The 27,984-nt window shown below is 31.1% G+C and overlaps 5 protein-coding genes across 6 annotated transcripts; 3 read left to right on the top strand and 2 right to left on the bottom strand.

Moving 5' to 3' along the window:
- The first annotated feature begins 61 nt into the window (after positions 1-61).
- LOC114193311 (septum-promoting GTP-binding protein 1) lies at positions 62-2,758 on the top strand. 2 transcript variants are annotated; one of them, XM_028083047.1, is made up of 7 exons: positions 62-161; positions 450-1,004; positions 1,238-1,358; positions 1,513-1,609; positions 1,706-1,745; positions 1,957-2,040; positions 2,260-2,758. In XM_028083047.1, the coding sequence occupies exons 2-7, from the start codon at positions 666-668 to the stop codon at positions 2,422-2,424; spliced, it is 846 nt and encodes a 281-aa protein (XP_027938848.1). In that variant the 5' UTR covers positions 62-161; positions 450-665; the 3' UTR covers positions 2,425-2,758. The 2 variants fall into 2 exon arrangements, with proteins under 2 accessions (XP_027938848.1, XP_027938847.1); XM_028083046.1 differs by lacking the exon at positions 62-161 and having other exon boundaries at positions 415-1,004.
- Positions 2,759-5,868: 3,110 nt separating this feature from the next.
- LOC114195169 (putative F-box protein At3g29830) lies at positions 5,869-8,083 on the bottom strand. The gene is made up of 3 exons (XM_028085559.1): positions 7,159-8,083; positions 6,875-7,054; positions 5,869-6,165 (listed from the first exon to the last, which is right to left on the bottom strand). Exons 1-3 carry the CDS (start codon positions 8,074-8,076, stop codon positions 5,869-5,871), a joined length of 1,395 nt encoding a protein of 464 aa, XP_027941360.1. The 5' UTR covers positions 8,077-8,083.
- Positions 8,084-11,504: 3,421 nt separating this feature from the next.
- LOC114194581 (glucose-6-phosphate/phosphate translocator 1, chloroplastic) lies at positions 11,505-14,439 on the bottom strand. The gene is made up of 5 exons (XM_028084912.1): positions 13,622-14,439; positions 12,867-13,092; positions 12,411-12,633; positions 12,020-12,233; positions 11,505-11,828 (listed from the first exon to the last, which is right to left on the bottom strand). The coding sequence occupies exons 1-5, from the start codon at positions 14,138-14,140 to the stop codon at positions 11,817-11,819; spliced, it is 1,194 nt and encodes a 397-aa protein (XP_027940713.1). The 5' UTR covers positions 14,141-14,439; the 3' UTR covers positions 11,505-11,816.
- Positions 14,440-18,370: 3,931 nt separating this feature from the next.
- Positions 18,371-22,923, top strand: LOC114195286 (small nuclear ribonucleoprotein-associated protein B). The gene is made up of 2 exons (XM_028085705.1): positions 18,371-19,338; positions 22,574-22,923. The coding sequence occupies exon 1, from the start codon at positions 18,478-18,480 to the stop codon at positions 19,321-19,323; it is 846 nt and encodes a 281-aa protein (XP_027941506.1). The 5' UTR covers positions 18,371-18,477; the 3' UTR covers positions 19,324-19,338; positions 22,574-22,923.
- A 1,113-nt stretch (positions 22,924-24,036) lies between these two features.
- LOC114194609 (KIN17-like protein) lies at positions 24,037-26,492 on the top strand. The gene is made up of 2 exons (XM_028084947.1): positions 24,037-24,247; positions 25,094-26,492. The coding sequence occupies exon 2, from the start codon at positions 25,101-25,103 to the stop codon at positions 26,304-26,306; it is 1,206 nt and encodes a 401-aa protein (XP_027940748.1). The 5' UTR covers positions 24,037-24,247; positions 25,094-25,100; the 3' UTR covers positions 26,307-26,492.
- Positions 26,493-27,984: the final 1,492 nt, after the last annotated feature.

Genomic DNA, 27,984 nt, shown 5'->3' with positions numbered 1-27,984 from the left:
TTAAACACCACACTCCACAAGATGCTCCAATTCACATACATAAATATACTTCTCTCTTACCACATTCCACAACATAGTTGTTCCATTTTCTTATACAACAAACCATGACAAAAGGAGACATAAATTTCACATAAAGTAATTGATGTGATAAAAAAAGAAAGGTAAGTAAGTCATCATTTTAGCTTTTAAAAGTGTAACACACAGTACGCTACAATAAATCAGTTTCTAAAATTGATGGGTCTTTTTTTATAATTAATTATTGAAATCGATTAAAAATGGCAAATTTTAATTGGTCTCACTTTGTGTAATTTGCAACAAATTTCGTGCGTTGATGAAGTGAAAGATTTTTGAAGAACATTTTGGTAAAAATATAATTTGTGTGAAAAATAGTATAAATTACGTGAAGTGTTTTGTTCTTATCACTCACCCAGTAAGGCCTCCATACGCAGAAACCAAGAAAGGCGGCAATAGGGAGCGTTTGGGAAAGCGAAGTGAAAAATACCGGTCAACTGTCCCCTATATCAGACAGTGGGACCAGAACCCAAACAAGACCAAACGCACCGCAACAAGAAGAAGAACATCATCGACGAAGAACAAAAACATCAAAGAAGAAGATAGTATTTGTTTCTGCGAACGTTTTCGCCCACAAGAAACCATGCTCCACGATGGCCAAGATCATTCACCAAACCACTAGAAAGATGTCTCAGCTCTGCCGCAAGTTCGCTCAGGTCGACGTCCGGTGGGGTGTCCTCAAAAGGGTATCTTTCGTCGGCCAATTTTTTCGCTTCATTTGGAACAGAATCCTCGTTTGCTCCGTCGCCGGAAGGCCACCCCACTACCGGAAATTACAACTCCGGGACCCGTCATCCTCTTCGCCGCTCGTCACCGACTCCGACACCTTCCTCGCCGCCGCCGCCACTTGCGGCTATGACTCTGATTCCGATTTGGTGAACCTCAAGATCAGCTTGTTGGGTGATTGCCATATCGGAAAAACTACTTTTGTGGTACGTCTGGTTTCGATTTTAGGTTATGCATATGTCTGTAAAAGAACAATTTGGATACAAGACTTAGTATTTTGGGTTGAACATAAAAATTTTAACTTTGATGTGATTTTGAAGTTATTTGTGGGTTAGACTTTGGCTATGTATTTGTTCTGAAATGGGTGAAGTGTGGTAGCAGTGTGTTATTTGAAAGGGTCTAACTAGGTTGCGGTTATTATGTGAAATCCTGTTACCAGATCAAGTATGTAGGGAATGAACAAGAAAAGATGAGTCTACAGATGGAAGGATTAAATCTGATGGACAAAACTTTGTCAGTTCAAGGAGCACGCATTTCGTTTAGAATATGGGATGTTGCAGGTGCTTCGCTTAAACTTTACCTTTCTTTTCCTTTATTTCTCTGCACTGTGTACTTTTTACACTTGCTTTTCTTGTTTCTATTCATTTTACTTTTCTGGGTGCGTTGTGTTAATTGATTGATCATTGATGGTGAAGTATGATGTGGCGTGTGTAGGAGATAAAAGGTCACTGGATCAGATTCCCATGGCTTGTAAAGATGCAGTTGCAATTTTGATTATGTTCGATCTCACCAGTCGTTGTACACTAAATAGGTAGGCTAAGAGATGTTATCTGTGTGATGAGTTCGGTGCAGTGCTTTTAGAAACGTAACTCAGAAACAATGACTCTGCGTTTTTTTGTCTTTGCAGTGTTGTTGGATGGTATAGTGAAGCAAGAAAGTGGAATCAGGTACATATACTTCAATTTGAATTTATTTCATAAAGTGATTGCCACTTTTTAAATTAAAGTGTAGTTTCCAAAGTCTTTTCGGATGGAAACTCGGTATCTGCATTATTACATTGATCATGCTTTAGTATAACTGCATAATGTCAGAGGCATTGATTTTTGCATCAACACTACACAAAAGTCTGATTTTTATGTAATTTTGTTCATTTTGCAGAGTGCAATTCCAATTCTAATAGGAACCAAGTTTGATGATTTTGTAAGACTTCCCCCAGACGTGCAGTGGACAATTGTAACACAGGTAAAATGAACAACATTTACCAGTTTTGGTTATTTTCCTGTATTGATGAATCCTTGATTGACTCAGAAACAGAGAAAAAAATGTTGTAATAAATGCTAGTCTTATCAGTGATGTTGGCATTCCATTACTTTCCTTTTTGGCACAAATTACGAGTTATGACTTTGTATCACATTCCTTGGCTTTTGAAATTAAAGTTGGTGCCACACATTATTGCTACAGGCAAGGGCATATGCGAAGGCAATGAAGGCAACCCTTTTCTTTTCAAGTGCAACTCACAACATAAATGTGAACAAAATTTTCAAGTTCATCATGGCCAAGCTCTTTAACCTGCCATGGACAGTGGAAAGAAATCTGAGAGTTGGAGAACCCATAATTGACTTCTAAATTCTTCTTTACGTAGTGATTTTATGTGTACATAGCAGCAGGGAAAAGGAGAATAACAAAGAAAAAAGAATGAGAAAGAAAACAAGTCCACCTTTTGTTATTGACTAGGAATCTATGACCATCTAGGTACCTAAAAATTCCATGTTTCAATAGGCCATTTTGACTTCAGTTGTGTAGAGAGTGATTTTAACGTGAGATGTTGTGTCTCTCGGTTTTTCTGTCTTTCTTCCCCTGTTGTGGCTGAGGTCAAAGCCCACAGGCATTCATATTTTTCCACCTGTACTCATAAAGAAAGAGAAGTTCTATTTCTACATGATTTTTGTGTAATTCTTTTTTCTCTAATGCTAGAAATATAATATCTAACACGTTCTTTTATTATTGTTTAACATTTATTAAAAATTATACAATAAAACATCATCGACTAAGAATAAAATTATTTTATGATGCACAAATTAATAGAAATGTTATTTGTGTACAAATTTTATAGGATTAAATTATACTAAAAATTTACATTGAATTTGTAATTTACGATATATTTAAGTTTGAATTGCTGGTGGTATTTGTCTAAGAAAAGGTATTATAAAATAAATTTGAAAAATTGATTTTGATAACAAGAAGAGACGCCTACTTTATATTTATATTTTGAATTTTTCTAAGGGTGTGTTTTTTTTTGGGTGATAATTTGAGGAAGAGGAAGATGATTGATTTTGGTTAATTAGAAGGTGATATTTATGTTGTTCTTTTTTATGGATTTGAGGGTGATATTTGAGTGGATTTGAGAGTAATTTTTGTGAAAATTTGTGAAGAATTTGACTGATGTGACTAAAACAATTAAATTTAATAGATGAAAATGTAGAATGACCTAATTGTCCTTGGTGTTAAAAAGATATAATAAAATGATATTTAGATAAGTTGTAATTATTTTCTTATATATTATTATCATAAATAAAAATATTTTAAATATTTATTAATTAAAAAGTGATCAGTGAAATGGAATAGATTCCAAAAAAAAAGAGAACCGGTTAAATAGGATGCAACAATGGGTTAGAATCGGATCCACAAAAATGTTAACAGGTTCCATTCTGAAATTGGAATTGGATACACAAAAATGTTAATAGGTTCCATTATGAAAACAGGTTCCAAATAAAATACTGAGGGTAATTTTGTAAAATGGCTCTGCATCACTCTGTAATCTTTGCACATCAGAGGGATGCGAGCAGCTCCATTGATCCCTCAAATCATCGCTCTGCATCACTTTCGTATTGTTGAAAAAGAACACAAATATTCTGTAAATTCATCGCTTCGTATAATTTGTGTACAATATTTAACCCATAAGAACACGGTCTAGAAGCAAATTGGTTTTTAAAAGGATGATGTGTGTATTTTTTTTTACGTAACACAATTATTTAAAATTGTTTTCACATAAAAGCCAACTAAGAATTATAAATCAATTACTTGATGTGAAATCAAATACGTAATCATTTACTTAACTAATTTTTAAAGTGAGAAAAAAAAATTGATAGGATCTTTTAATGATCTTCTTCAGTTCTTTCAAATTCTGATCGTTTTTAAACCTTAAATTATTCAAGTATTAAAAATAATAATTTCATTTTTCATAAAATGGTTAACCTCTCTTTTTTTTATTTGACCAGACTAGATAAACGCTTATGCCCATTAAAGTGAAAAATAAAAACTTCTCAATAGAATAGAAATAAAGATGAACATGTTTTACATTAAACTCCAAGAAAATTTCATGAAGCATGAAAAATCTGCAACAATGTAATCACCGTTTTAAATAAAAAAAGGGGTAAATCTATCGAATGAAAAAACTTTACTAGAATGTCACATTCCTTCTTATATCAAGTTAAATTTCAATGTTGATAATGTTATTGTAACTGTTATGACTAAAGCTTTGCAAACATTTATACAAAACGATACAAACTTTGTCCACCAAAAAAAATATATATATATACTACTCATCTATTTGGAAGTCATCTACCAAATATGTGAAAATGATGTAAAAATTTGGATAATTGAAAAAGAGACTAAGAAGGACGGTTGATAATGGAACTTTTTTATTATTATATTAAAATATTTACATTAAATTAAATTTTAATTTTTCATAAATGTATTTATTAATTTAATTTTTTTTTTAATTAAATTTTTATATTTTTTAATTGTGTTTTTGTCGTCTTATTATTTTTTTAATTGAGTGTCTTATTTTATTCCATCATCTTATTTATTTATTTCTACTTGTTAAAAAATGTGAAATGTTGTAGTTATAATAAAATAATATTAAATTTTTACCTTGTTTTATATTAATCACAAAATCATCCCATAATAGTAGATACAAGAAAACAAGATAAAGGATAACATAAAAATCAAGTCACTCAATTAAAGAAAAATATCAAATGACATGAAATCAATTAAAAAATATCATTATTTTTAGTATATAATAAACAGAAAAAATTTAACATCAACTCAATTAAAATATATACAAATTTATGAGTGATTTTAAACTTAATTAAACCAAAATATTGAATATCTACATGTTTCATTGTTTTGCTTGTAAGTTTAATTAAAGTGTCATTGTGACAAAAATTAGTTAATACATATGAACTCATAATTAGAGCTTTTAACTTGATTCATATATTTATATTTATTATAATACAATGAAGATGAATTAATTGGTTTTTCTTCTTCATACTATATTCACCTATTTTAATAAATACTAATTATATAAGAAGTGACAAAAGGTTTAACTTATAAGAAAATATTATGAACTAAAATTTTAGTCATAGTAAATACTTATAATGAAAAAATTATAAATGATTGATATTTGTAAGTTAATATCAATTCACTCTTAAACCGATTTAATCTTATACTTAACCAACAAATTAATTGAATCGAATTCTATATAGTTCACATTATAAAAACTATTTTTTTCCATCAAACTCATTTTTTTCTAAATTAATTTAACTCTAATTTGAACCACACTCTTACCATAATTATACTTTTAACTTAATTGTAATTTTTCTTTTATTGTTACCAATTTAAAATTTGAAGAGGGTTTAATTAAGTGTCAAGTTTTTCATAAATTTGGAAACTTTTGAATAGTTTCTATTACTTTTTTGTAGTCTATATAAATATTTTAAAAAAAATTATATTTTTCAATTGAAAGATGTGAGAGGTGATGTAATATTAACCAAGTCATGTAATTGTTATTCTATTATGTCATCTTAATGCAAAATTATAAAATTATGTGACGACAATCTCCGAAGGTGACAAAACAAGTTATGAGTTAACTTAACTTAACGACAAGAATTTAATTTAAACAATATAATTTCTTAAAAATTCTCAAATTTATCATAAATTTCATTGTTGTTCATAAAGTAATGCTACAAGACATTATCGATGCAAATAGTTTCAAAGATTATTTATTAACTAAGATATTGTTATCTCTAAGTTTTTTGAAGCACGTTGAACTTGTAAAAGATCTTCTGCATGTTGACGAGAATGAGACTCCACAATCATACCAGAATCATCCTTCATCAAGTTTATACTAATACTTTTCAAGACAAATCCTTTAATAATCAAATACTCCAATAGAAGATTCTCATTCTTGTGTCCTCTATAGCCATCAAACTCAACCTCTTCAAGACTTGATCTCAAACACTCACAATCTCCCAAAAAATCAGCCCAAAATCGTGTCAGGTTGAAATAAAACGGTTCTTCACAATCCTTCAAAATATGAACAAAAAATTTAGTAGCATAAAATACAGATTTGTCAAAGAAAATTCAAAGGCTAAACATGAATACAGGAAAAGTAAAAGAATTCAATGCACACTAAATTTATATGATAAGAATAAACTTTTAAGTATAACTCAACCCTTAAAAACTAACTTGTAAGATGAGATTTGCACTCATTTATATATTTTTATATACTTTAAATTGAACTTATCTATAATAAACATAGTAAACACGTGGGACTTCCAACACCTCCTCACACCAAGCGTGAGACTTGACATTAATGGATGATCTGTCCGATAGCGAGTAAAACAACATGTCCAACAAATTTCACTAAATTAACTTGTAAAATAACATGTCCAACAAATCTCACTAAATTAACTTGTAAAACAACATGTCCAACAAATCTCACTAAATTAACTTGTAACATGAGGTTTGCACTCACTTATATACTTTAAATTGACCTTATCTATTGTAAACATGAGACTTAACATCAATGAGTGATCCATTTAATAGCGAGTAAAACAACATGTCCAACAAATCTCACTAAGATGGACTTTAACAATAATTTTGATGTCATAATAAAAAATGAACTTTAAATCTAATACAATCCTATAAATTTGACTTTTAAAATGAGATTTACATGTACTCATGTAATCTAAATTGGTCTTATATGTAAGAGATGTGGGTTTTAGAACATTACGCTCACAGACAAGTCGTTTTTTGGACATATTTGAATGGTGAGACACCCTAACATAGGACAACTGTTGATGAAGAATGCGATTCCTATGAACTCGTCCTCGTGCAATGATGCATTCATGATCAAATGTTGTACACACATGTCATGCTCCATTCGAAGTTGTTCAGGTCCACTAGGAATAACCTTAGAATATCAAATATAGAATACGTTAGTGGAAACAATTTAGACATCATTATAACCCTTAAAATTACAAAACCAGTATACATATATATATAACTGCATGATACCTGAAGCACATAACTGCATACAGTCAAAATGCTAGCAATGGAGAGATTTTTCATCATGTTGTATAGAGGATAACCACGTCTGTGATATGAATATTCAACAGCGAAATCAAGATCTGCCTCTTCCATTTCTGGTGACTGAATTTCCATGATGTTGAAGTTCATCCACCCATAGTACTTGAAAATTTGGAGATTCGGTGCATTCACAATGAAAACATCAAACTCAAAACGACAATGGTCAATGACAAGCATTTTCAGACCCTTGGTTTCTTCTTGCCCTAGTCTGAACCTTTCTGAGCTCCAACACCTTTTCATACTCAAACTCTCAAGCACTCTACAGTTTGAAAGCAAACCCTTGATAGCAGTGACACTCAGTTTCATCCAACCCAAAGAAACTTCTTTGAGTACATGAAAGTTACGCATCTCAGCCTCAATAAAACAACATGAATACAACTTTAAATGCTCAAGACCAGAATGTGCATAAACCTGTTTTGGCATGTCAAAGATTGCATCGTAATCTCCAAAATAGACATCATGTTCCTCCCACTCTGAATCAGCAAAGTCAAGTGTTAATTCTTTCACGTTACGTTGTGTGGCAAAACCGACACACTGATCAATGACTTCACCCACGTTTGCTTGTGTCGACATCTTCAGAGAGAACTTGTCCAACACAGTTCCTTTGTGGTTTTCAATCCACGTTTTGATGAAGTCAATGAAAACCCTTCTCTGAACTTGTCTTGTCTCATCAGATTGGTCAGGTTTAACGAAAAAAAGTTCATTAAACTCTACATTTTTTGTAAACTTCGATGCTTTCAACAAGTTTTTGAAAAGCACAGAACTTTTCACTGCTTCCTTGAAGGGAAGGAGTGAAATGATGATTACAAGCAACTCCAATGGCAACAGACTAAAGAAATCTTTCATGGCTAGCTATATAAAAAGGTGATTGAGAATAAGATTTGGAGGAAAAAATTATGAAGGTGATTCCTTTTGCAATGCAATCGAAAGGTATATATATATATAGAAAAGGGAGGGAATGATCTGATCTCTCTGATTCAAATGAAACGTTGATTCTGATATACAAATGCAGATTTTTTCATTTTTTTTAATACTTAGAAACATATCTTATAATATATTTCTTTCTTTCTTTCGTTTTTTAATACATGGAAACACGGTTTAGGGTTATATATTCTGGAAAAAAAAATTCTTTAATTTACTAAAATATTTATAAGATTATTCGTTTATGTTACTGTTATGTGTAAAATAATTAAATATATATATATATATATATTAAGAAACGTATGTGAATATAAATGAGTAATTAATATATTGTTGTGTCTAACTTTAATGATTTATTAATGAGTTTCTTTACTTGAAGAAAGTAAATATTAAAAAGAAAAATATATTATTAAAGCCAACTTGCATAACAAACCAAATTTCTTGTTTATGGAATGAAATTTCATAGTATAAGTACTGAATTTTGAAATGAGACTAAACAAGTTCATATATAGTATGCAAAAGTATATGAGTTTCTTTAAAATCGTAAAAAGTAGTTTAAAGAATACTCATAAAAAGTTCTGATTATAAAGGTACTGAAATTTTTCACCAAATGCAAAAAAGATATTTATTTTTTTTAATACAATTTTATTAAGTGAAATATTTATTATATATTTTAAGTTTTTTTTTTAAGTTCAATGCATATATTATGTCACATTATATTTCTCTATTATCGTAACAAATTTTTTCATTTATATTAATTAAATTAAAAATGTAATTGTAAAAAGAAACTTATATTATTTAAATTTTAAAATGAACAGATATTTTTTTTAAACTGACAACTAAAAAATAAAAAATAATATTTTTTTATTTAATGAAGTAACTGACATTATTGTGAGAAAAAAGTAATCATGAAAACCATTGTTTCTTTCCTCGTTAATGAATTACATTAATATTAATATTAATGAATTTAAAATGAATGTAATTTAATTAAAGTCTTATCATTAATGAATTACATTAATATTCATTTATTATGCACCGAGAGTTACACTTGGATAATGTATTTGTATCCAATATTCATTTATTTATATACGTTAAGATATTTTACCAATGGTTATCGATGAAGTATTTAATTATAAAGTAGTAGTATTTTATAATGACAATAATTTATAATTTTTTATGTGACTATAGTGATCAATTTAGACATTACAAAATAAAAAATTATTGGTTACAAAAAATAATCACTATTATGAATACAAAAATGATAATTGGTCACTAATTAGAGACTAATTTATAAATTAATTTACTTGGTAGCAAAAATCTTGGTAAGTAATGTTTAGTGATCAATTTTAATTGATAGTTAAAACTTTGATAGCTAAATTTTAAAAATTAATTTAGAGATTAATTATAATTTTTTATTCATAATAGTGACTATTTTAGTAATCAATAAACTGGTATCTATATTGGTCACTCTTTTAACTAACAACTTTTGAACACTAAAATTGGTTGTTAATAAAGCATTTTCTTATAGTGATTCAAACAAGAATAATCATATATTTATTATATTTTTAAAAATTATTGTACACTTTTTGATATATATTACATATCGTATTCTAATATTTTTAAAATAAACGTATCACCTTATCTAATATGTGTCGTGTTATATCTGATACACATATTGTATTCGTGCATCATGTATAAATATTTATTTATTTAAAATGCATGTAAATATTTTCCAAGTCTTGCCATTAGTTATTTGAAAAAATATTTTGACTTTTTATTTACTCATTTTTTACACCACCTACTCGTCATTTTTAAATTTGATTTTTCATTTATTTTATGCATTGGTTACGTGTATTGTGGGGCCAAACTTTTCCAGTGAGGCGAGTTGAAATTATTGGAAATTAAAAGGACTAAAAAGGAAAAAACTCCTCTAAATGTTATCACTTTTTGTTCCTATATAAGATGTTGGTTAAGGTGCTTGAAGAATCAAAATTGGTATATTTCAAAATTAAAAGGACTAAAAAGGAAAAAAATTAGAAAGACTAAATCAAATTTTGAAAATTTTAAAAACAAAAATATTTATACTATTAAGAAAAAAAAATTTAGTGTTCATATTTTTTCCAATTTTACTAATAAATAACCATTTTCTTTAAATTAAAATAATTAACTTATGAATTTTATGTTTTAAGTGATTACTTTTTAAATTTGATGTTTTTTTATTTGACGTTTTTTTAAGTTTAACTATTTTTTTAAATTAAAATAGTTCTTTATAATAAAAAATTATCTACAAAACAAATAAAAACAATTTTTTATCACAAAAATTATTTATATTTATATTTATTTTTATAATTATAATTTTATTATTATTGAAAAAATATAAAGACATATGCATGTAGTACATATGTTTTTACTAATATTTTATAAAAAATTATTATAACCAAAACCAAAAGGATGAATTATATATAAAGTCCTTTTATTATTATATAAGATCCATTTTTCGTTGGAAAATTGTAAGGAAACTATACTTCTTGCTTCTGATTTTGAAAACCTTATCCATAAAAGTATTTGTGGGCTTTTATGGCCTCTTAAATGTCATCCACAAACAGCCATTAAAAAAAGATACAAACTTAGGCCCATCTATTTTCACATTGCTGCTTCCTCATTCTATTCTTCTACATTTTTTAATACCTTACACATTCTTAAAGAACACTCTGCATAATGACACTAAATATCACATTCAGGATTCATATTACTTGCTTCAAACACATTTCTGCACCATCTCTCTAACTTCAAGGATGCATGTAGCTGTTTCACCACCACTCTGGTTTGCTTTTCTCATCTAATTCTAAACACTTTTATGCACTTTTATGCAGAGTAAACATAGCTTGAATGTTTGAAATAATAGATACTTAGTATCTACACACAAAAATTGCTTCTGTTATGTTCACATGCTATTCAGATACAAAATCTAATGAAATCTACTACCATGTTGACACCAAATTCTGATAATAGAGCTTATTGTATCAGACTGTCAAATTCTGTCATCACATGCTTTAAAATCAGTATTTCTCAAACTTCTGATAAAATGATATAAGTTTTGCTGAGTCTGTTAATTTGAGCCCCAACACAAGCACGGCTTTTGTAGAATTTTTAGTCATCAACACTTTTGATTTTAGCTTTTATAAACAGTTCATTTAAATCTCTACAACTATTTTTGTCCCCTTTTGCGTTATTTTTAGTTCTTTCTGCAAATAATTAAAGAAAACTGTGTGAGTGGGTTGGTGAATTATCTTCCGTGTCAGCAAACGAGAATGCGTTTTGTGAACACAAGGAACATCAAACAAGATTTCATATTATCATTGTCACCTTATTATAGTATACCATGTTTAACAAATACACACATTTATTCCTCAAACTTGATGACAATTTGGAAGTAGAGAAGGAGTAGAAAAACTAATAGTACACCATGTTTTTAGAAATTATCTCAGACTAAACAAATACTCATTTATTCCTCAAACTTCATGATAATTCAAACACAGAGAAGGAGCTGAAAAACTAATAATCTCTAACGATAATGTTCCATCTACCAATATAGACAAAAGAGCCGGATCCTTCAGACTTTACCAAAATCCATCTCTATCAGTGACTTTTATGACTCCTCAACCCTACTGTTTTGCCTGTAAAAATGAGTAGAATGAGATTATGTATACTTGCTACTAAAAATAAAATATGAAGAAACTCGTATAAGAAACCATCACACCACCTAAAACTTAAAACCTTAAAGTTTTGTAAGTCTTTTTCTTTATATGTTGTTCATGTATAATCAACAGATCAAATATGACTATGAAAAAATCTCATCTAGATATACCTGTGAATACAAGAAGGTTCCGAGGACGGCAATAGCAGCTCCAAGAGCGTTAACAGGCTGAACTGGTGTGTGGAAGATGATGATTGAAGAAACTATAACAGATATACGTTTCATGGTGTTTCCAATGCTAAATGTCAAAGGAGATATCTCATCCAGAGACATGTACGACACTTGATTATACAGGTGATAGAATATACTCTGAGCTGCCACCCACCTGTTGTGCACAACAAACAGCCATAAACAATCATAAGACAGAACAAAAGATGCAGTGTAGACAATAGTAGTTGGAAAAACATTATGAGTTTATGACACTTCAAAATGTCACCTTTATGAAAACACAGAATCAACAACAACATCAGAATCAGATAGATTAAACACATCTTATAGTTACCATATAAATTGAGGTCCGATTTGAGAGAGTGCTGTTTGCCATCCAGCTGCCCACATCTGCGGTCCCTCCACAGCAATCGCAAATGGTGTGAGAATTACAAGAGACAACATAGACAAACACGCATAGTAGTTCATTCCACTAACAGCCTTTCCCTTCATACCCTTCTTTGAAAAGATGTTACGGAACACGAATGCCAAATTCGATATCATAGCCCCCATAAAACCTGAAATGCATGATAAACCAGTTATGAAATCAAAATCAAGTACTATGTAGCAGTAAATTATCCTTTCCATTGATGTCTTAACACAAGCATTAGAAGTTAAGTAATAAAGCAATACTTTCCATCAATTGGTTATAGCATATACGACTTCTATACTATGCTCAACAACAGAATACAAAAATGCAACAGAATGTGAGTGACAAAACGTTCTTTTAATAGAAAAGCAACTTCTTTACCAATCATGTTGAAGTTGAGCTCAGTAACAGCTGCAAGTGCACATCCACCAATGATTGGAATTAAGGACAGATAGACTGGCACCGGGAAGGTCTCACCCAGAAGAAATCTGGAAACAAGAACACTGAAAGCTGGTTCACCACTCTTTATGATGTGGGTGAAGGATACTGCAACTTTTGACATGCTAACAGTTGCCGCTACATGTCCTATTGTATGTGCAACAGCAACCTGAAAAAAAAAAACATCAAACACTAATGTCCTGTCTACTTCTAGATATTGATAATCAGAGAAAACGCCAAACCATGCAAGTTCTGATTTGAACTGAATCCAAAAAAAAAAAAAGAGTGAATTTTCCGACTTCCAAAACTTAATTTTTCGTCATTGAAAAAAACAGACACTAATAAAGCTGCTCCCAATTCAACACGGTTTAAATGAAGTAACTTCGCTCTTTTCTTCATGAAATCATCAAAGTCAAAACATACACACACATATATATCAATGGATGGAATAAAATTCCATATTTAAGAAGTGATTTCAGAGAAAACATCAAGCTTTCTTGGATCGCTATGAGCAAACCATGGCTGTGAACCTATCAACCACAATTATTCGCAATTTCCCACAATATCAACAAAACCGTGGCAATGAGCACAATTTAAAACCAAGATTACATATATAACGCATGAACAGACAAAACCATGCTTTCACTTTCTTTCATAAACTTTTTTTCTAAGGATACAAACAAAAGTCACTAACTTACAGGAAACAAAGTCTTCCAGAACTCAAGATCGGTCTTAGGAGCCTCAGCTATTCCGGTGGCCCAAGAGATCAACATCATGAGAGACCCACATGCAAGGGAGAGTGTTGAGGTAAGCCAAGGGTAGGGGTACGCATTCAGCACCTTCTTGTTATAAATATTGAACACCACATTCAGAGCCCACCAGGTTGCAAAGTATAAACCAATTTTCACCTTCTTAGCAGCCTCTGATGGATCAGCAGCCCCTTCCACCTCCGGTCTCTCAGCCTCATAGGCCCTACATGTCCCCAAATCACCACGTTCACGCCTCACCGGAGACCTAACAAAATTCCCCAACCCCACACATGAAAGGTGCAGTGGCTTTTGCACTGACAAAAGAGATCTCACAGTCTTTTCCCTTCGGTGGGAAGAAGGGACAACGAGGGAACATGACTGAGCTGAGGCTAAAGTTGAACCCTTTTTCCGTAGCAAAACATCAGAGGCTCCGATCGATATGGCGGGCTGTTTCACCGTGCAAATCATGGTGTGATCACTGATGAAATGGCCAAAAACAATAAAACAGAATATAAAAAACTAAACTTTCCGATCAAAATCCCAGTGGGTTGGTAATAAATGAAGGGGAAATCAGAAAGAGGAGAACAGAAAATAGAGATCCCGTGCGAGTGTCAGTGTCAGTGTCAGAGCCGTGAAGGGAAATCTCACGGACTGAGCACTATAATTACTATGAGATTTGAGAATGTCTCAATGATTTGGCTCTTTAAATCAAAGTTACTGTGTCAGAAACTAAGAAGCATGGTAGTGCTAAGGTAATATTTAAGTCTACAAAAGATCAATCACAGTGGGAAAGATTTATAAACTTTTAATGGTAAAATAAAAGCATTTGGAATCTGTTCGGGGAATGATGCTAAAAACTCGACAATGGGGTTTTGGAATTAGTAGAAGAGGACGAAAAAGATGCACTTGCTTTGCTGGTTTTTTTCCTTTTCAAAAGCCTTTCTTTCGTTTCTCACGGCTAGTAAAAGGGTGAAAGATTCAATCTTTCAATGCTTACTTATTCATGATACCACATTTAAGTATATTACGAGTTTATACAGCATTTAATTCGACACTGAGAAAATATTTCATTTATATTTATTAACTGAAAAATAAATCATACATATATACTTTATCAAATATATATATATATATATATATATATATATATATATATATATATATATATATACTCATTAATTTTATAACCAATCATATCATGTATAATAACTATAATAAAGACATGAAAAATGATAAGATAGAAGCACAATAAACTCTGAGTATATATAAATAAAATGATTAATAAAATAACTATAAGATATATAAGTAATTTTAGAGAAAATATATACTACTAAAAAGTATAATTGATATAGTGGAAAGAGTGAGAGTCCGTCCCAAGATTATGTATTATAATTTATAATGAATAATTCAAGAATTTTTTTTATCAACAAAATTTAACTTATGTATTGAGTAAAATTAATACGTTTGTATATAACGAAATTTTAAATTCGTAAAAAGTATTTTAGAATGTGTAAATTATTATGATTTAAAATTATAATATAGATATTTTTTTAATATGTTAGTTATATTTTGGGAAGTGTTGATAAATTTAGTAATATTTCTTGGATGCCTTTAGATTTTAGCATGTAATCAATTAAAATCTTTTTTTTCATATGTGATTGGATGGTAGATGTAAAATTTGACAAATTAAAGAGAAAAAAATAGTTTTTGACTGAGTGAGATTCGTGAGAAGAAAGATAGGCACTGAGCATGTTCCATAATGTTGTATTTTATGCATGTGGAAGAGAAGAAGAAATAAACACGTGGATTTGACTGAATTAAAATTGTGGCACGTGTGGTACCGTGGATACTATGACACGTGGGATTGCACTGAGATTGGAAATGAATAAAATGGACAAAAGCTGAATGATAATAGGGTTGATGAGAACGTTAATAACGTCAGTGACTCAGTGTCATGTCTGCACTTATTCCAGTTGTGAATACGAGGAAGAAAAAACAAAAATGTTGTCATTCAAATGAAAGAAAAAGAATCAGAAAGTGATAAAAAAATATATAAGAAAAATCAGTAAATAATCTGATTGATACGGTAAATTAAAAAAAATTATGAAATGATTAAATTATTCTTATTGCTATAAATTTATTTTAAGAAAATATTAAATTTTATGTTATTTAAATTATTATCATTACCATTTATTCTTAATATTATTATTATTATTAGTTGAAAAAAGAACTTTCCTACGGTAGATACTCGTAGGTATAACTAAATTATAAGGGTTTAAAATAATCTATTTTATATAACTATTGTTTTTTACTATGTTATCCTTCAATAATATATAATAAATAGCATTTTAATCGTTTTGTTTTTATATAAAAAAACATATAAAAAAGAAAACCATATATATATATATATATATATATATTTATATAAAATAATGACAACAATAATAATAATTATTATTATTATTAGCATTTTTTATTTTTATTTAGTCATTTATTATGTAATTATTTTCATAATATTATGTTATATTCAAATAGACATAACATAACTGATTCCAACTTTCAAATATATATTAAAAAAAAAACGTTTAATGTAAGTGTTGTTTTTAGTTTTTCATGCAAATAATGCAAAATTTATTTTTATTTAATGAAAATAGCAAGTTTTTAAAAAATTATAATTTGGACAAGTCGTGTTAAATGGATACAATTTCATTATTAAAAAGTTGCCTCGTGTTTCTTACTTTTTGACATGTTAAGATTAAGTTTTTAACTTTAACTAATTTAGTTATTTATTTTTTATATTAAAGTCATATGACTTCAATAGAATTAATTGTTACAAAAGTCGTGTATTTATTATGACACAATTTCATGATATTTCTACAAAATTAGTTTAATATTAGAATGATTCCTATCTAACATTATTTTAAACTAAAGTCTTATGGTTATGACATGACTTTTTTCTTTCAATTGATTGTGGGCTAAAGTATTGTGATGTGGGCATGACACAACTCCCTTTAATTTTATTGGATTAAATTGAATTTGATATGTTTATGTTTTTTTTTTTTTCACAAATTTTCATTACGACTTTCACTTTTATAATAGAAACATTGTTTTATTTATTTGGGATCGTGTGATTTCATTATGAATATGATTAATAGTTGTTTTGTTTTTATTTGTTATTTTGTATGTGAGAGTTAGGTATAAAATTTTGTCATGTAGACCAATAATTTTTATTTTAAATGGGATTAAATTATATCTTATAAATCTTGAAAATATTGTAGAGATTATAAACTAAGCCAACAAATGTCATTAGTTATAAAGTTATAAGCGATGATAAAAATAAATAACAATGATACGAGGACACAACGGTAAGAGAACTTGAAATTTTTTGCAATCACACTACCAATAACATAGGTTACTTTCGAAGCAAGGGAGTGATTATTTCCTAAACATCAAACTTAAAAATTTGTTGATTACATATTTAAGTATGACATGTGACTGATTATTGTTCGTTTTTGTCCCTGATAGAATAGTAATATATTATATTGACGATCCACTCGTAAAAATGACAAATAAACTCGTATTTCATGAGTGTTGCATAAATCCATCTTCATTTTGACGAAAATTTTCTTCATTGATTGAGTATGAATGTGAGAAATATTCAAGTTTTTCAATTAGTCATATGCAACAACAATAAGCAGCACATGCATATAAAATTCAAAATAATTAAAGAAAATAATAAGAATGAACTCACTATCCTCATAATTATATATGATTGAATAATTTTTTAATACTTTAAGTTAAGACTTCCGTGACAATCTTTTATTTTCAAAAAGACGAGAGAGAAAGTCTATAAAAAAGATAGAGAAAGAAAAAAAATAATTATTAGAGGCGATAACTCGTATAAAATAAAATTCAACAAACTAATTATTCTATTTATAATTAGATATTTTAGTAATACAACAATTGAATATTATGTATAAAAATTTATTTATACTATTTAACTATTTTTTAGATTCTCATATATTAAAACGACAATTGTAATTTTAGATAAATTAAGAATAAAATTAAAAAGGTATTTCATGTGAAGTAAAAATATATTTAGGTCTAATAGTAATATGAATAAAAGAAATAATAGGATAAAAATTTTAAGACATACTTTCCAAACCAGATAAAAACATAAACTGAAAATGAAAATGAAACTAGGATGACCCAAAGACAATCACGAGGTTTAAGAGATTTTAAGAAAATAAAACAAAAGACATAAACCAATGATTTTGAATAATATAAGTAAAACTGAATCAGTTTGTTCATAGAATTTTAAAAGAAAAATATAACAGAGATGGAAAATGAAGAATTTTAGTGAAATATTGGAATCACATAATCTTTTATTACACTTATTCAAAGGAGTGTTTCTAAAATAAAGAAATGACAATGAAAAATCTCCTCAAAAGAAAAAAGAAGAAATATAAAATTATAAAAATATATGTGAAAATAGAATATAACAAAGGAGTCTGAACAGTTTCAAAGTATTTGACTATTTTCAGATTTAGTTAATAATGAGGTTTCAATTTCCCAAATTTATGTTAGCGCAAATGAAAAGACGCGATTATTGTTTTTTTTTTAAACGCTTTTGGGCTCTAGTCTTGGGCCAGGACCCATTTTATTGGGTTTTGTAGTGTTATAATCCAAACTGAGATAGAGATAGGGAGTATCGAATGTTTCCCTCTCTCTGAAGTTCCAATTCTTCTTAAACCCTAGAACACTCTCACTGAAGAAGCTGCGAGGAAAATTTTTGTTCTTTGAAAATGTCGATGTCTAAGAGTTCCAAGATGCTCCAGTACATCAACTACCGAATGCGCGTCACCATTCAGGATGGACGCCAGCTCGTCGGAAAATTCATGGCATTCGACCGACACATGAACCTTGTCCTCGGCGACTGCGAGGAGTTCCGCAAGCTTCCTCCGGCTAAGGGCAAGAAGCCTGCCGACGGGGGCGACCGTGAGGACCGCCGCACGCTCGGTCTTGTCCTCCTCCGCGGCGAGGAGGTCATCTCCATGACCGTCGAGGGTCCACCTCCGCCGGAAGAGTCCCGCTCAAAGGCCGTCAGTGCCGCCGCGCTTGCAGGCCCCGGCATCGGTCGTGCCGCCGGAAGAGGTATTCCTCCCGCTCCCGTTGTCCAGGCCCAGCCTGGTCTCGCCGGCCCAGTTCGCGGCGTTGGCGGCCCTGCTCCAGGCATGATGCAGCCGCAGATCTCGCGCCCACCACAACTCAATGCGCCGCCCGTATCTTATCCTGGCGGTCCGCCGGTGATGCGCCCTCCGGGGCAGATGCCAGGTCAATTCGCTCCTCCCCCCATGGCCAGGGGTCCGCCTCCTCCGATGCCACCAGGGCAATTTGTTCCTCCAAGACCTGGTGGCGCTCCACCTCAGTTCTCCGTTCCTCCCCCGCAGTTTGGACAGCGCCCCATGGGACCTCCTCCTCCGGGACAGATGGTGAGAGGACCTCCGGCTCCGCCTCGCCCTGGTATGCCTGCGCCTCCTCCACCTCGCCCCGGCATGCCGCCACCACCTGGCAGCGGTGTTCCGGTGTTTGGTCCTCCTCGACCTGGCATGCCTCCTCCCCCAAACCCTCCAAACCAGCAACAACAGTAACAAGAGAATGGATTGGTATGTTGTATCTGATGACTTACTCATTCCTGTCTTTTGGATTTTGGTGAGACTGAGTGCTTTTGTATTTGTGCTTGAGTTTGCGTTTGAAAAATTTACTGTGAAAACTGATTTATGTCTGGTCGTGTTTACTGTAATAGTAAGTTTGATGTAAGTTCTAATTTTCCTTCATCGAAGTTTTAAAATGGGAGTGCGGCCTCGGTACTTACTACTGTGGGAATTAGTGGATCATATTACTTTTGTTGGGAAGGATATTTGGAGTTATTAGAAATCCCAACTCAAATTTGCTTTTGAAAGTGAAGCAAAATTTAACATCAACGTGTTATATGAAGTTTCTGAATTCATTGGAATTATCTATTGATATTATTTGTTGTGACCAATGAGTTGCAGGGTAAGGAACTGTGTGCTGTCTACCATAAACTATTTTTGAATTAACCATTTGGATACACTATTTTAAACTATCTTAATTAGCAAGAATAGCGGAAGGCATGCGTATATTGCATGTTATTTGTGGCCTATTACGTTCCAAGCTGACTTTGTTAGTATTTTGTTGGTATTTCTGTCGAGAAGTCATCAAACAATGTAAAGGAGGGTAACTTCACTACAACTACCATCTGCTATTTGCCCACTCTTATAAAGCAAATTTAATGTTAACTGATGCAAGTGGTTGTAAGACAATGTGTAATTATTTATCATTCCCTATACATTCTTGAAGGAGTATTCTTTAGCGTAATTGTCCATAGTGCCAAATAGTGGTGCCACACGTTGTGGAGAATCGGGATGATTCTACAAATATTGAATAGCATTTGTAGTTTGATATCGCTGCTTTTGGTACAATAGAGGAGTAAATTGTCAAAAACCTTGGACATGAGTTCTAACCGATGATAACCATGAAAAAACCATGAAAAAACGTTGTTTAGGTGATAAATAGGGTGGATGGAAATAAGGAACAGAGAAATAGAGTGAATGATTATAGTTGAAAAGTAAAGTACATTTTTAAGTGTTTGGTTTGAGAGAAATAAAAAGAAATATAGAAGAGAGAATTACAGGAGGAGTAAGAAGTGTGTTTTCCATAGAGCACGTTTCTGGCTGTTCTTAATGTTATAAAACTTCGGAAATAGCCACTAAACATATAATCGTGGTTCTAAGTCGTGCATATGGCTTCATCAAGATTTGCAGTTGTTGTTTCAATGGGGTTGTGTGGTGAGTAAATAAAACTTTTGCGCAGATTCAATTGCAGATGTGGATCACAATTTAGAACCTTGTGTGTAATTACTTTTGGTTTGTGTATCCCACACAAAAGGCCTGTCACAAATTCAGTCGGTTGTTTCCTTTTGCATGGAATTGTGCTTAAAATGAAAAGGGTTGTCTCTCCACCTTTTTATCACACTCTTGTTTCCACTCAACCAAAGAACATTAGTATATCATTTCTCACCTATTTCTTCACCCTCCATCAAAGTTACTGTTAGGTCTCTTTGTCGGAGTACTTTCTCTGTTACCCATCAGTTTTTGTTCCCTCTAGTGTCAAACACCCACCCTTGTACAAAACATTCCGCCATTTCTCAGTTTTCATTCATAAGACTATTATATAGTTTACTGTAAATTTCACAGGTTGAGTTTGCAAAACTGAGTTATGATTGAAATCCACTTTCTAGGAAAAGATTATTTTATAGTCACGGAACATTCATTGACTTGACATGTGAATTTACAAGATCGTACCTCATTAAAAAACACATCATAGTATCTAAATGTAATGTATACCATAATGATAATTAATAGTCTTCTGACCTTTTTTACTATGGTTCTGTTCATATGCCCGGTGTCTCTACCCTAGATCAAGTTCTATTTTCAGGTGTGATCTTAGTTTCAGGACAAAAATGTTGCTTGCTGAAGGGCCTTGATCCACCATTTTCAGACATGCTATATTGATGAGCAATCAACAGTAGTAACTCAACAGTGAACCACTAATTTGCCTTCTATAATGGACAAACAATGATTGATTTGCATCATGAATAGATGAGCAATACACTGTGCTTTATGGAATTTTCCCCTTGATCTTTTGACAAAATTCTTTTGTTTTGGGCAAAAATACATGCGTACATGCCCTGTGGCAGCAGATTTTCAGACTTTAACTTTTGAATTTATACCAGTTTACCCAATTCTTGCACATGATCGAGACTTGTGGGTTATCAGATTCTCTTATGAATTTATGCCGGCCTCTGACTAGTCTCACCAAAAAGAATTACGTAATTCAGCTTGTTTTCTTGACTTGCATGGCAACTCTTTTTATAATGTCTGAATCACTTTGGACTGGTGACCATGACTTGCTGCACCTTCTCCTTATTTGTTCTTCATTTATCTTTATTTTAAAGCAACGATAATGGTTTTTGCACCAGCTTAATTCAGTCCTTAACTTTGGACTTATTATGTGTTTTTGGTCAAGGTGTCAGGCTTGTTTATTAGCCACTAAAATACTTGCCGCCTGTATGATACTGATCTGTCTCAGTAAAACAGGAGTGAAGTTATTGTATTGATTTCTTTTTCATCTGTATATGATAAATAGGTAGGAATATGAATTAACCAAGCAACGGGATGTGGGTTAAATAATTGAGTATAGCCCTTATATTTGTATAATACATTAGTTAGGGAATGAATTATACATTCATCTTATTTTAACATATGCTTCGGCATGGTTGAGGACATTGTTAGTGTACCCAGCATTTTGCGTGTTAGTGGTCTATTGTTAAAAATATTTGTTTATGATATCATCTATTGTATTCTACACGATCTACGAAGTATGATTTTGCTAATATTTTTGTGTTGTTATTGTTTCAGTGTTGTTTTTGTTTGTGTTCCAACCTTGTCTCGTTCAGCGACTTGAACTTCATCTTTTGCTTAATACTATTTTTCTTAACTTCATCATTCGTTAGCCATATTAAACTTAACATGGTATAATTTCGTAAGATTCTCATCAACTTAACGGCTTTGTATTGCTTTTCTCCATCATCCTCTGTATATTCTTAATCACTGAAATCTTTTACCTTTGTCATTGTTGAACTGCTTTATTTTTAGTAAATTTGCTGATTATTGGAAAGTTATGTTGCTTGTACTTGATTGAGACGGATTGGGCTTGCCTGTAGTATGAGTCTACAGTGTTGAATATTTCTTCAGCATATTGATAGTACCTTATTTTTATTGTTTTATGTGGTTATTTGACTTCAAATTATTATTGCAGGTTTCTTACTGCTAATCTGAACCAAGATACGGACTCTGGACATCATGCGCGCAATTCAATATCCAGCTTGTACTTGGCTGATTGTTGCTTGTACAACCTTGAATCACTCTTGTTAGGGATTTTTTTTCTTTTGGTCTTGATGAGGATATGTAATGTTAGAAACAGCTTTATGTTTTGAGGAAATCATTATTCTACTAAAATCTGAGCATTGGACCATAGAAGTCCCCGTGTAGATTTTCAGGGGAAAAAATGCCAACAGCGTACTGATTTGAATGTAGGAAGGAACCCCTTTGTGCCATTTGGGTTATATTACATTACATAATATGACATTAGTAATGCTTCTGGATCAATTCCTTTTTTTATTTGTTTGCATTTATTTTTGGCCTTGTTTTTCTTTCTATAACTTAATATGTTGGCTGCATTAAACTTAAAAAAAAATGGTTAGATTCTGAATATATTTGATGAAAGTATATGTGATTGAATGATCTTGGACAAAAGGCTTTTTATGGGTTCAATATATATAAACAATGAATGCAAGTGATTTTTGTCTACCATTCTGTCGTCTGTTTCTATATTATATTATTACAATGATAATGAATAATAATATATTAATAAATCTGAAGTAATTCATTCTATTTTTTCTAAAATATTTATTATTTTTATTCAAAAAAGTCTTCATATTTATCTTTGTTTCACTTTCTATGCTAACTTCTATTTCTTCAGAAGTTGGTTTGCTCTCTATTTCGATTTTCATTTCAAGGATTAAATTGTAGCAACTTCACCTTTTCCCCACTTTTTTTTTTTTAATTTCGTAATTTTCACATACCTCCAACGTTGCCTTTTGTTTTAATTTATTGGCTTAAATACTTTTTTTTTCCCATTTTGTTTTAATTAATTGGTTTACATATTTTTTTTTTTTATTTTCGTAGTGTTTGTTGCATATAGTTCTTATTTTGACAAAATATTTAAAATGATCTTCCGAATATTTAAAATATTTAAGTCTAATTAAGAATTTTAAAAATATTTAAGTCTAATTTATTTCTTATATGTGTCAATCCCTCAATGTTAAGAAATTATTATATTACCTTTTTTAAAATATCGACTACAATAAAATTCATATTTCCTAATCTAAAAATATAGGTAAATATTTAATAAGTTAAATATTTTTTTTTTGTAATTAATTTTTATTTTTTATATGATAAGTGAAATAAAGCTTCGTATTTTTCAAAATAGTAAATAAAGAATAGAAAATAAAAGTGAAGTAATAAACACTTGTAATATCTGTTATACAATTGAGTTAAGGAGTGTGATATTAAAGAATTAGACAATGAATAAAGACTAAAAGAAAAAAGAAAGAAAGATAAAACTAGATAATGATAATTTAAAAAATGAAATAGAAAAAAAAACAAGATAATGATAATTTTATAAATGAAATAGAAACGCGACTTTTGTACACTAAAATATGTATACGATTCTCGTATATGGATATGGTCACAAGTGTATTATAATTTAAAAACCTTTTCTATACCAATCCCAATCCCTTTCGCAGTTTCTCCCGATTCCCCTTATTCGCAACCTGCAATTTCCTCGAATCTAGGGTTTCTGGCAATTGTAGCTGCCGTCTCCGCAGCAAGCCACTGCTCCCGCCACCGCCGGAATTGTTGCCACTCTCAGGTCCGTTTTCTCTCTCTTCTCTTGTATATGTATTCGTGGAATGAATGAAATTTTATCGTCTGTAATGGTAATGTTTTGATGGGAAGGTGTAGAATGATAGAAGTGTGTTTCGAGTAATCAGGATCTAATCAAACTAGAATAGGATATTGAGCCAAAATGTTGGAACAGAGGTTTGGGCAGAGTGTGTTTGGAAAGCCATTGATTTAGTATTCGAGTCGTGGTGAGAATCAAAGTAATTGAGCTTAGTGTTGTTTTGTGGTGGTTTCCTTTGGGACTCTTTGACGGTTTATGACGAGCTTCAACTTTTACTGTTTTTTGTATTCTGATCAAAATTCAGAGAATGTTCACTGTATCTAATTATTTGATGTCAGTGCTTGCCCCAAATTACTTTCCTTTTCTTGTTTTCTATTGCTTTCCGAATTTTAGTTGTCGTTCAAATGCTGTTTTTATTGTGGACTTCCTCCCTCCCTTCAATGTAATTTCAGCTGTAAGGTGACACTGGGTAGGATTACTGATTTTGTTAGATCTGAGTGTTATATCCAAATTGGTGACGAGGAGAAATGAGTTTATTTGAAGGATTCTAATGAACATGTCAGGGAAAGTAAAAAGTGAAGTTGTTTATTGTATGTTGATCTAAAACTCTAAATGTATTCGTTAGTTATTTTATCTAATTCTTTAATACTGATCGTAAATAATTTGCTTCCTGTTTTGCAATGCTTTACGAATTTTAGCTGTTATTGGAATACTTTTTTTATTATGTACTCCCACCATAACAAATTTCACCTGTAAGGGGACACTGGTAGGACTACTGATAATGTTTTGTTTGATCTAAAATATTACATCCAGATTCTTGATGGGGAAAAATGAGTTTCTCACACCAAAAGCAATTGCCAATCGAATCAAAGCAAAAGGACTGCAGAAGCTTCGGTGGTATTGCCAGATGTGCCAGAAGCAGTGCCGAGATGAAAATGGATTTAAATGCCATTGCATGAGTGAAGGGCATCAGCGTCAAATGCAAATTTTTGGACAAAACCCACACCGTATAGTTGAGGGCTATTCCGAAGAGTTTGAGAGCTCTTTTCTAGAGCACATGAAGCGCAGCCATCGATTCAGCCGTGTGGCAGCCACTGTAGTTTATAACGAATACATAAATGATAGACACCATGTTCATATGAACTCCACCCAGTGGGCAACACTTACTGAATTTGTCAAGTACTTGGGTCGAACTGGCAAATGTAAGGTCGAGGAAACACCCAAGGGATGGTTCATTACATACATAGACAGAGATTCAGAAACCCTTTTCAAGGAGAGGATGAAGAATAAGAGAATCAAGGCCGATATGGCAGATGAAGAAAAGCAAGAGAAGGAGATCAGAAAACAGATTGAAATGGCTGAGCAAATGATGCAGCAGCCTACTCCTGAGGCTGATCAGCCTTCAGATCAGCCTTCTGAGCCTCCAAGGGAACTAAATATGGAAGATGGAATTAAGATAGGGTTTTCTCTTGGGTCTTCATTGGTTAAACAAACGGTGACCAAGGAAAAACGTGAGGCACCAAGGGTGGTGTTTGAGGAGGCAGATGAAGAGAAATATGGGGATAGAAATCCTGGAAACAATTTGAAGAGGAAAGAAAGTGGTGGTGGAAAATCAACTTTGGAGGAAATGATGAGGGATGAAGAGAAGAAAAAGGAAAAAATCAACCGGAAGGATTACTGGTTGCATGAGGGAATTGTTGTTAAGGTTATGAGCAAAGTTTTGGCAGAGAAGGGTTACTACAAGCAAAAGGGTGTTGTGCGGAAGGTGATTGACAAGTATGTTGGGGAAATAGAAATACTTGAAAGTAAGCATGTGCTCAGAGTTGATCAGGCAGAGCTTGAAACTGTGATTCCACAAGTTGGTGGCCGTGTAAAAATTGTCAATGGCGCGTACAGAGGATCAATTGCGAAGTTGTTGGGAGTGGATACAGATAATTTTTGTGCTAAGGTGCAGATCGAGAAAGGACCCTATGATGGCAGAGTGCTTAAAGCTATGGAATACGAGGACATTTGCAAAGTAGCCTAGCGAGTTGGATGGAATTAATAACTCAGTGGTTTGCATTACTTGTAGTGTTCGTCCTTATGTATCTTTGTCTGGTGTGTCATCCTTGTCGCACGAACCATCTTCATTATCTTATACTGGATATGCAAATTCGAATTTTTCAATAACTCATTCGTATAAATGTTTAAATTAGGAACCTATATGCCAAAACACTAATATTTCAATAACCCATTTAAGTATTTAATCTTTCAAGAGCCCAATTAAGTATTTAATTGTTATCTTATATCGGATGAAATCACGGATGATCAAGTATTTCTAAAATCTCAGAAAAAAAAATCATAAAATTGTTTCATAATTATCTTTTTTATTAGTAATTTTTCTGTCTTCTCAAGGCTTAAGATACTTTATGTCTCTGTATGTCGTGACTCACATTATCATCATGAAATTTTTGTTCACGTGTCTTAATAGGTAAAAGTTCATATTTTTAGAAGGCATATGTAACAAACATTTGTTATTGTGTGCGAAAAAAAAAAATGAGCCCAAGTTTTCTTGAAAAAAGAAGCCTGTTGCTGCACAAAATATATATATGCATACACGAATCGTGTATTTTTTAAATAAAGAAAAGTCTTGATGGAAAATTCAAAGTTAAAAGTAAATAAAGAAATGTGATATTAATGAAAAAATACAGTTTTTTTAAGTAAAAAAAAAAAAACTGATAACCTTGTTTATTGTATGCTTTCAAAAAATTATAATAAACTATGTAACGTACTTATTTTTTTAACAAAAGAAGAAAAAAACGAGGTTAAAAAAATCTACATAAAATGATAAAAGTATAACTTTTAAAAAATTGGTATTTAATTTATAGTATTTGTTTGATTAGAGATGTCAAAACAAGTTCAAAATCATGATTAATCCGGCTTATCACAACATTGATGGAATTAAATTAATGAATTAAATGAGTTTAATTTGAATCGAATGTGATTTGGCTTGTAATTCATTAAAATAATTTTTTATTATAATTATTTATTAATTCTAATTATGTAAGTCTACTCATCTCTACAAAAACAAGTTATAAGGTGGCGTTTACATTAAATATTAATTGGTGGTTCGAAAGCGGCTCAATAACAAATGAAATAATAAATTTAACAAACATAAAATTTTGTTAAATAAGTTCTAAATTATAAGTGTGATACTATGTTAAAAAAATAAATTTTAAGTCAAACTCAACCTTTCAAAACCAAATCGTAAGATAAGGTTTGAATCTACATATATACTCTATATTGATTTTATCTTTAGTCGACGTAAGACTTCCAATAATAATGTTTGAATAATTTAAATGTTTAATTTTTTTTTTCAAATTATATAAGTTTCAACAATAATAATAATGTTTGGTGAAACAATGAATAATTTGATTCTATTACTATAAAAGATGAGTCAAATAAATCCACTTTGAATATATTCTAACAAATATATAAAATAAATTTAAATAACTTCTTAAAATAAAGTAAACCGTATTAACTTAACTCATGTTTAGCTTAATCCAACTCAAATGTATTGAGTTTGTTCATTTAACACCTAATCATACATATTTAATACAGTTATATATTTGCTATCTTATATATAAGGTTATAATAATAATAATGATAATAATAATAATAAATAAATAAATAAAAATAAGTTAAAATGCTACAGTCCAACTCTG

Source organism: Vigna unguiculata, chromosome 8, assembly GCF_004118075.2.
Source record: "Vigna unguiculata cultivar IT97K-499-35 chromosome 8, ASM411807v1, whole genome shotgun sequence".
In the NCBI taxonomy this organism is placed as follows: domain Eukaryota; kingdom Viridiplantae; phylum Streptophyta; class Magnoliopsida; order Fabales; family Fabaceae; genus Vigna; species Vigna unguiculata.
The sequence above is the reverse complement of the archived record's forward strand: the minus strand, read 5'-3'. Positions and strand labels throughout refer to the sequence as shown.

Coding starts and splice junctions, on each gene's coding strand:
- LOC114193311 (XM_028083047.1), top strand. CDS start 666: ATGGCCAAGATCATTCACCAAACCACTAGAAAGATGTCTCAGCTCTGC. Junction 1,359..1,512: donor TAGAATATGGGATGTTGCAG/GTGCTTCGCTTA, acceptor TGGCGTGTGTAG/GAGATAAAAGGTCACTGGAT. Junction 1,746..1,956: donor AAGCAAGAAAGTGGAATCAG/GTACATATACTT, acceptor TTCATTTTGCAG/AGTGCAATTCCAATTCTAAT.
- LOC114195169 (XM_028085559.1), bottom strand. CDS start 8,076: ATGAAAGATTTCTTTAGTCTGTTGCCATTGGAGTTGCTTGTAATCATC. Junction 7,055..7,158: donor TATGCAGTTATGTGCTTCAG/GTATCATGCAGT, acceptor TGATATTCTAAG/GTTATTCCTAGTGGACCTGA. Junction 6,166..6,874: donor AAAACGACTTGTCTGTGAGC/GTAATGTTCTAA, acceptor CATATTTTGAAG/GATTGTGAAGAACCGTTTTA.
- LOC114194581 (XM_028084912.1), bottom strand. CDS start 14,140: ATGATTTGCACGGTGAAACAGCCCGCCATATCGATCGGAGCCTCTGAT. Junction 13,093..13,621: donor TCTGGAAGACTTTGTTTCCT/GTAAGTTAGTGA, acceptor TTTTTTTTTCAG/GTTGCTGTTGCACATACAAT. Junction 12,634..12,866: donor GCTCAACTTCAACATGATTG/GTAAAGAAGTTG, acceptor CATGCATTTCAG/GTTTTATGGGGGCTATGATA.
- LOC114195286 (XM_028085705.1), top strand. CDS start 18,478: ATGTCGATGTCTAAGAGTTCCAAGATGCTCCAGTACATCAACTACCGA.
- LOC114194609 (XM_028084947.1), top strand. CDS start 25,101: ATGGGGAAAAATGAGTTTCTCACACCAAAAGCAATTGCCAATCGAATC.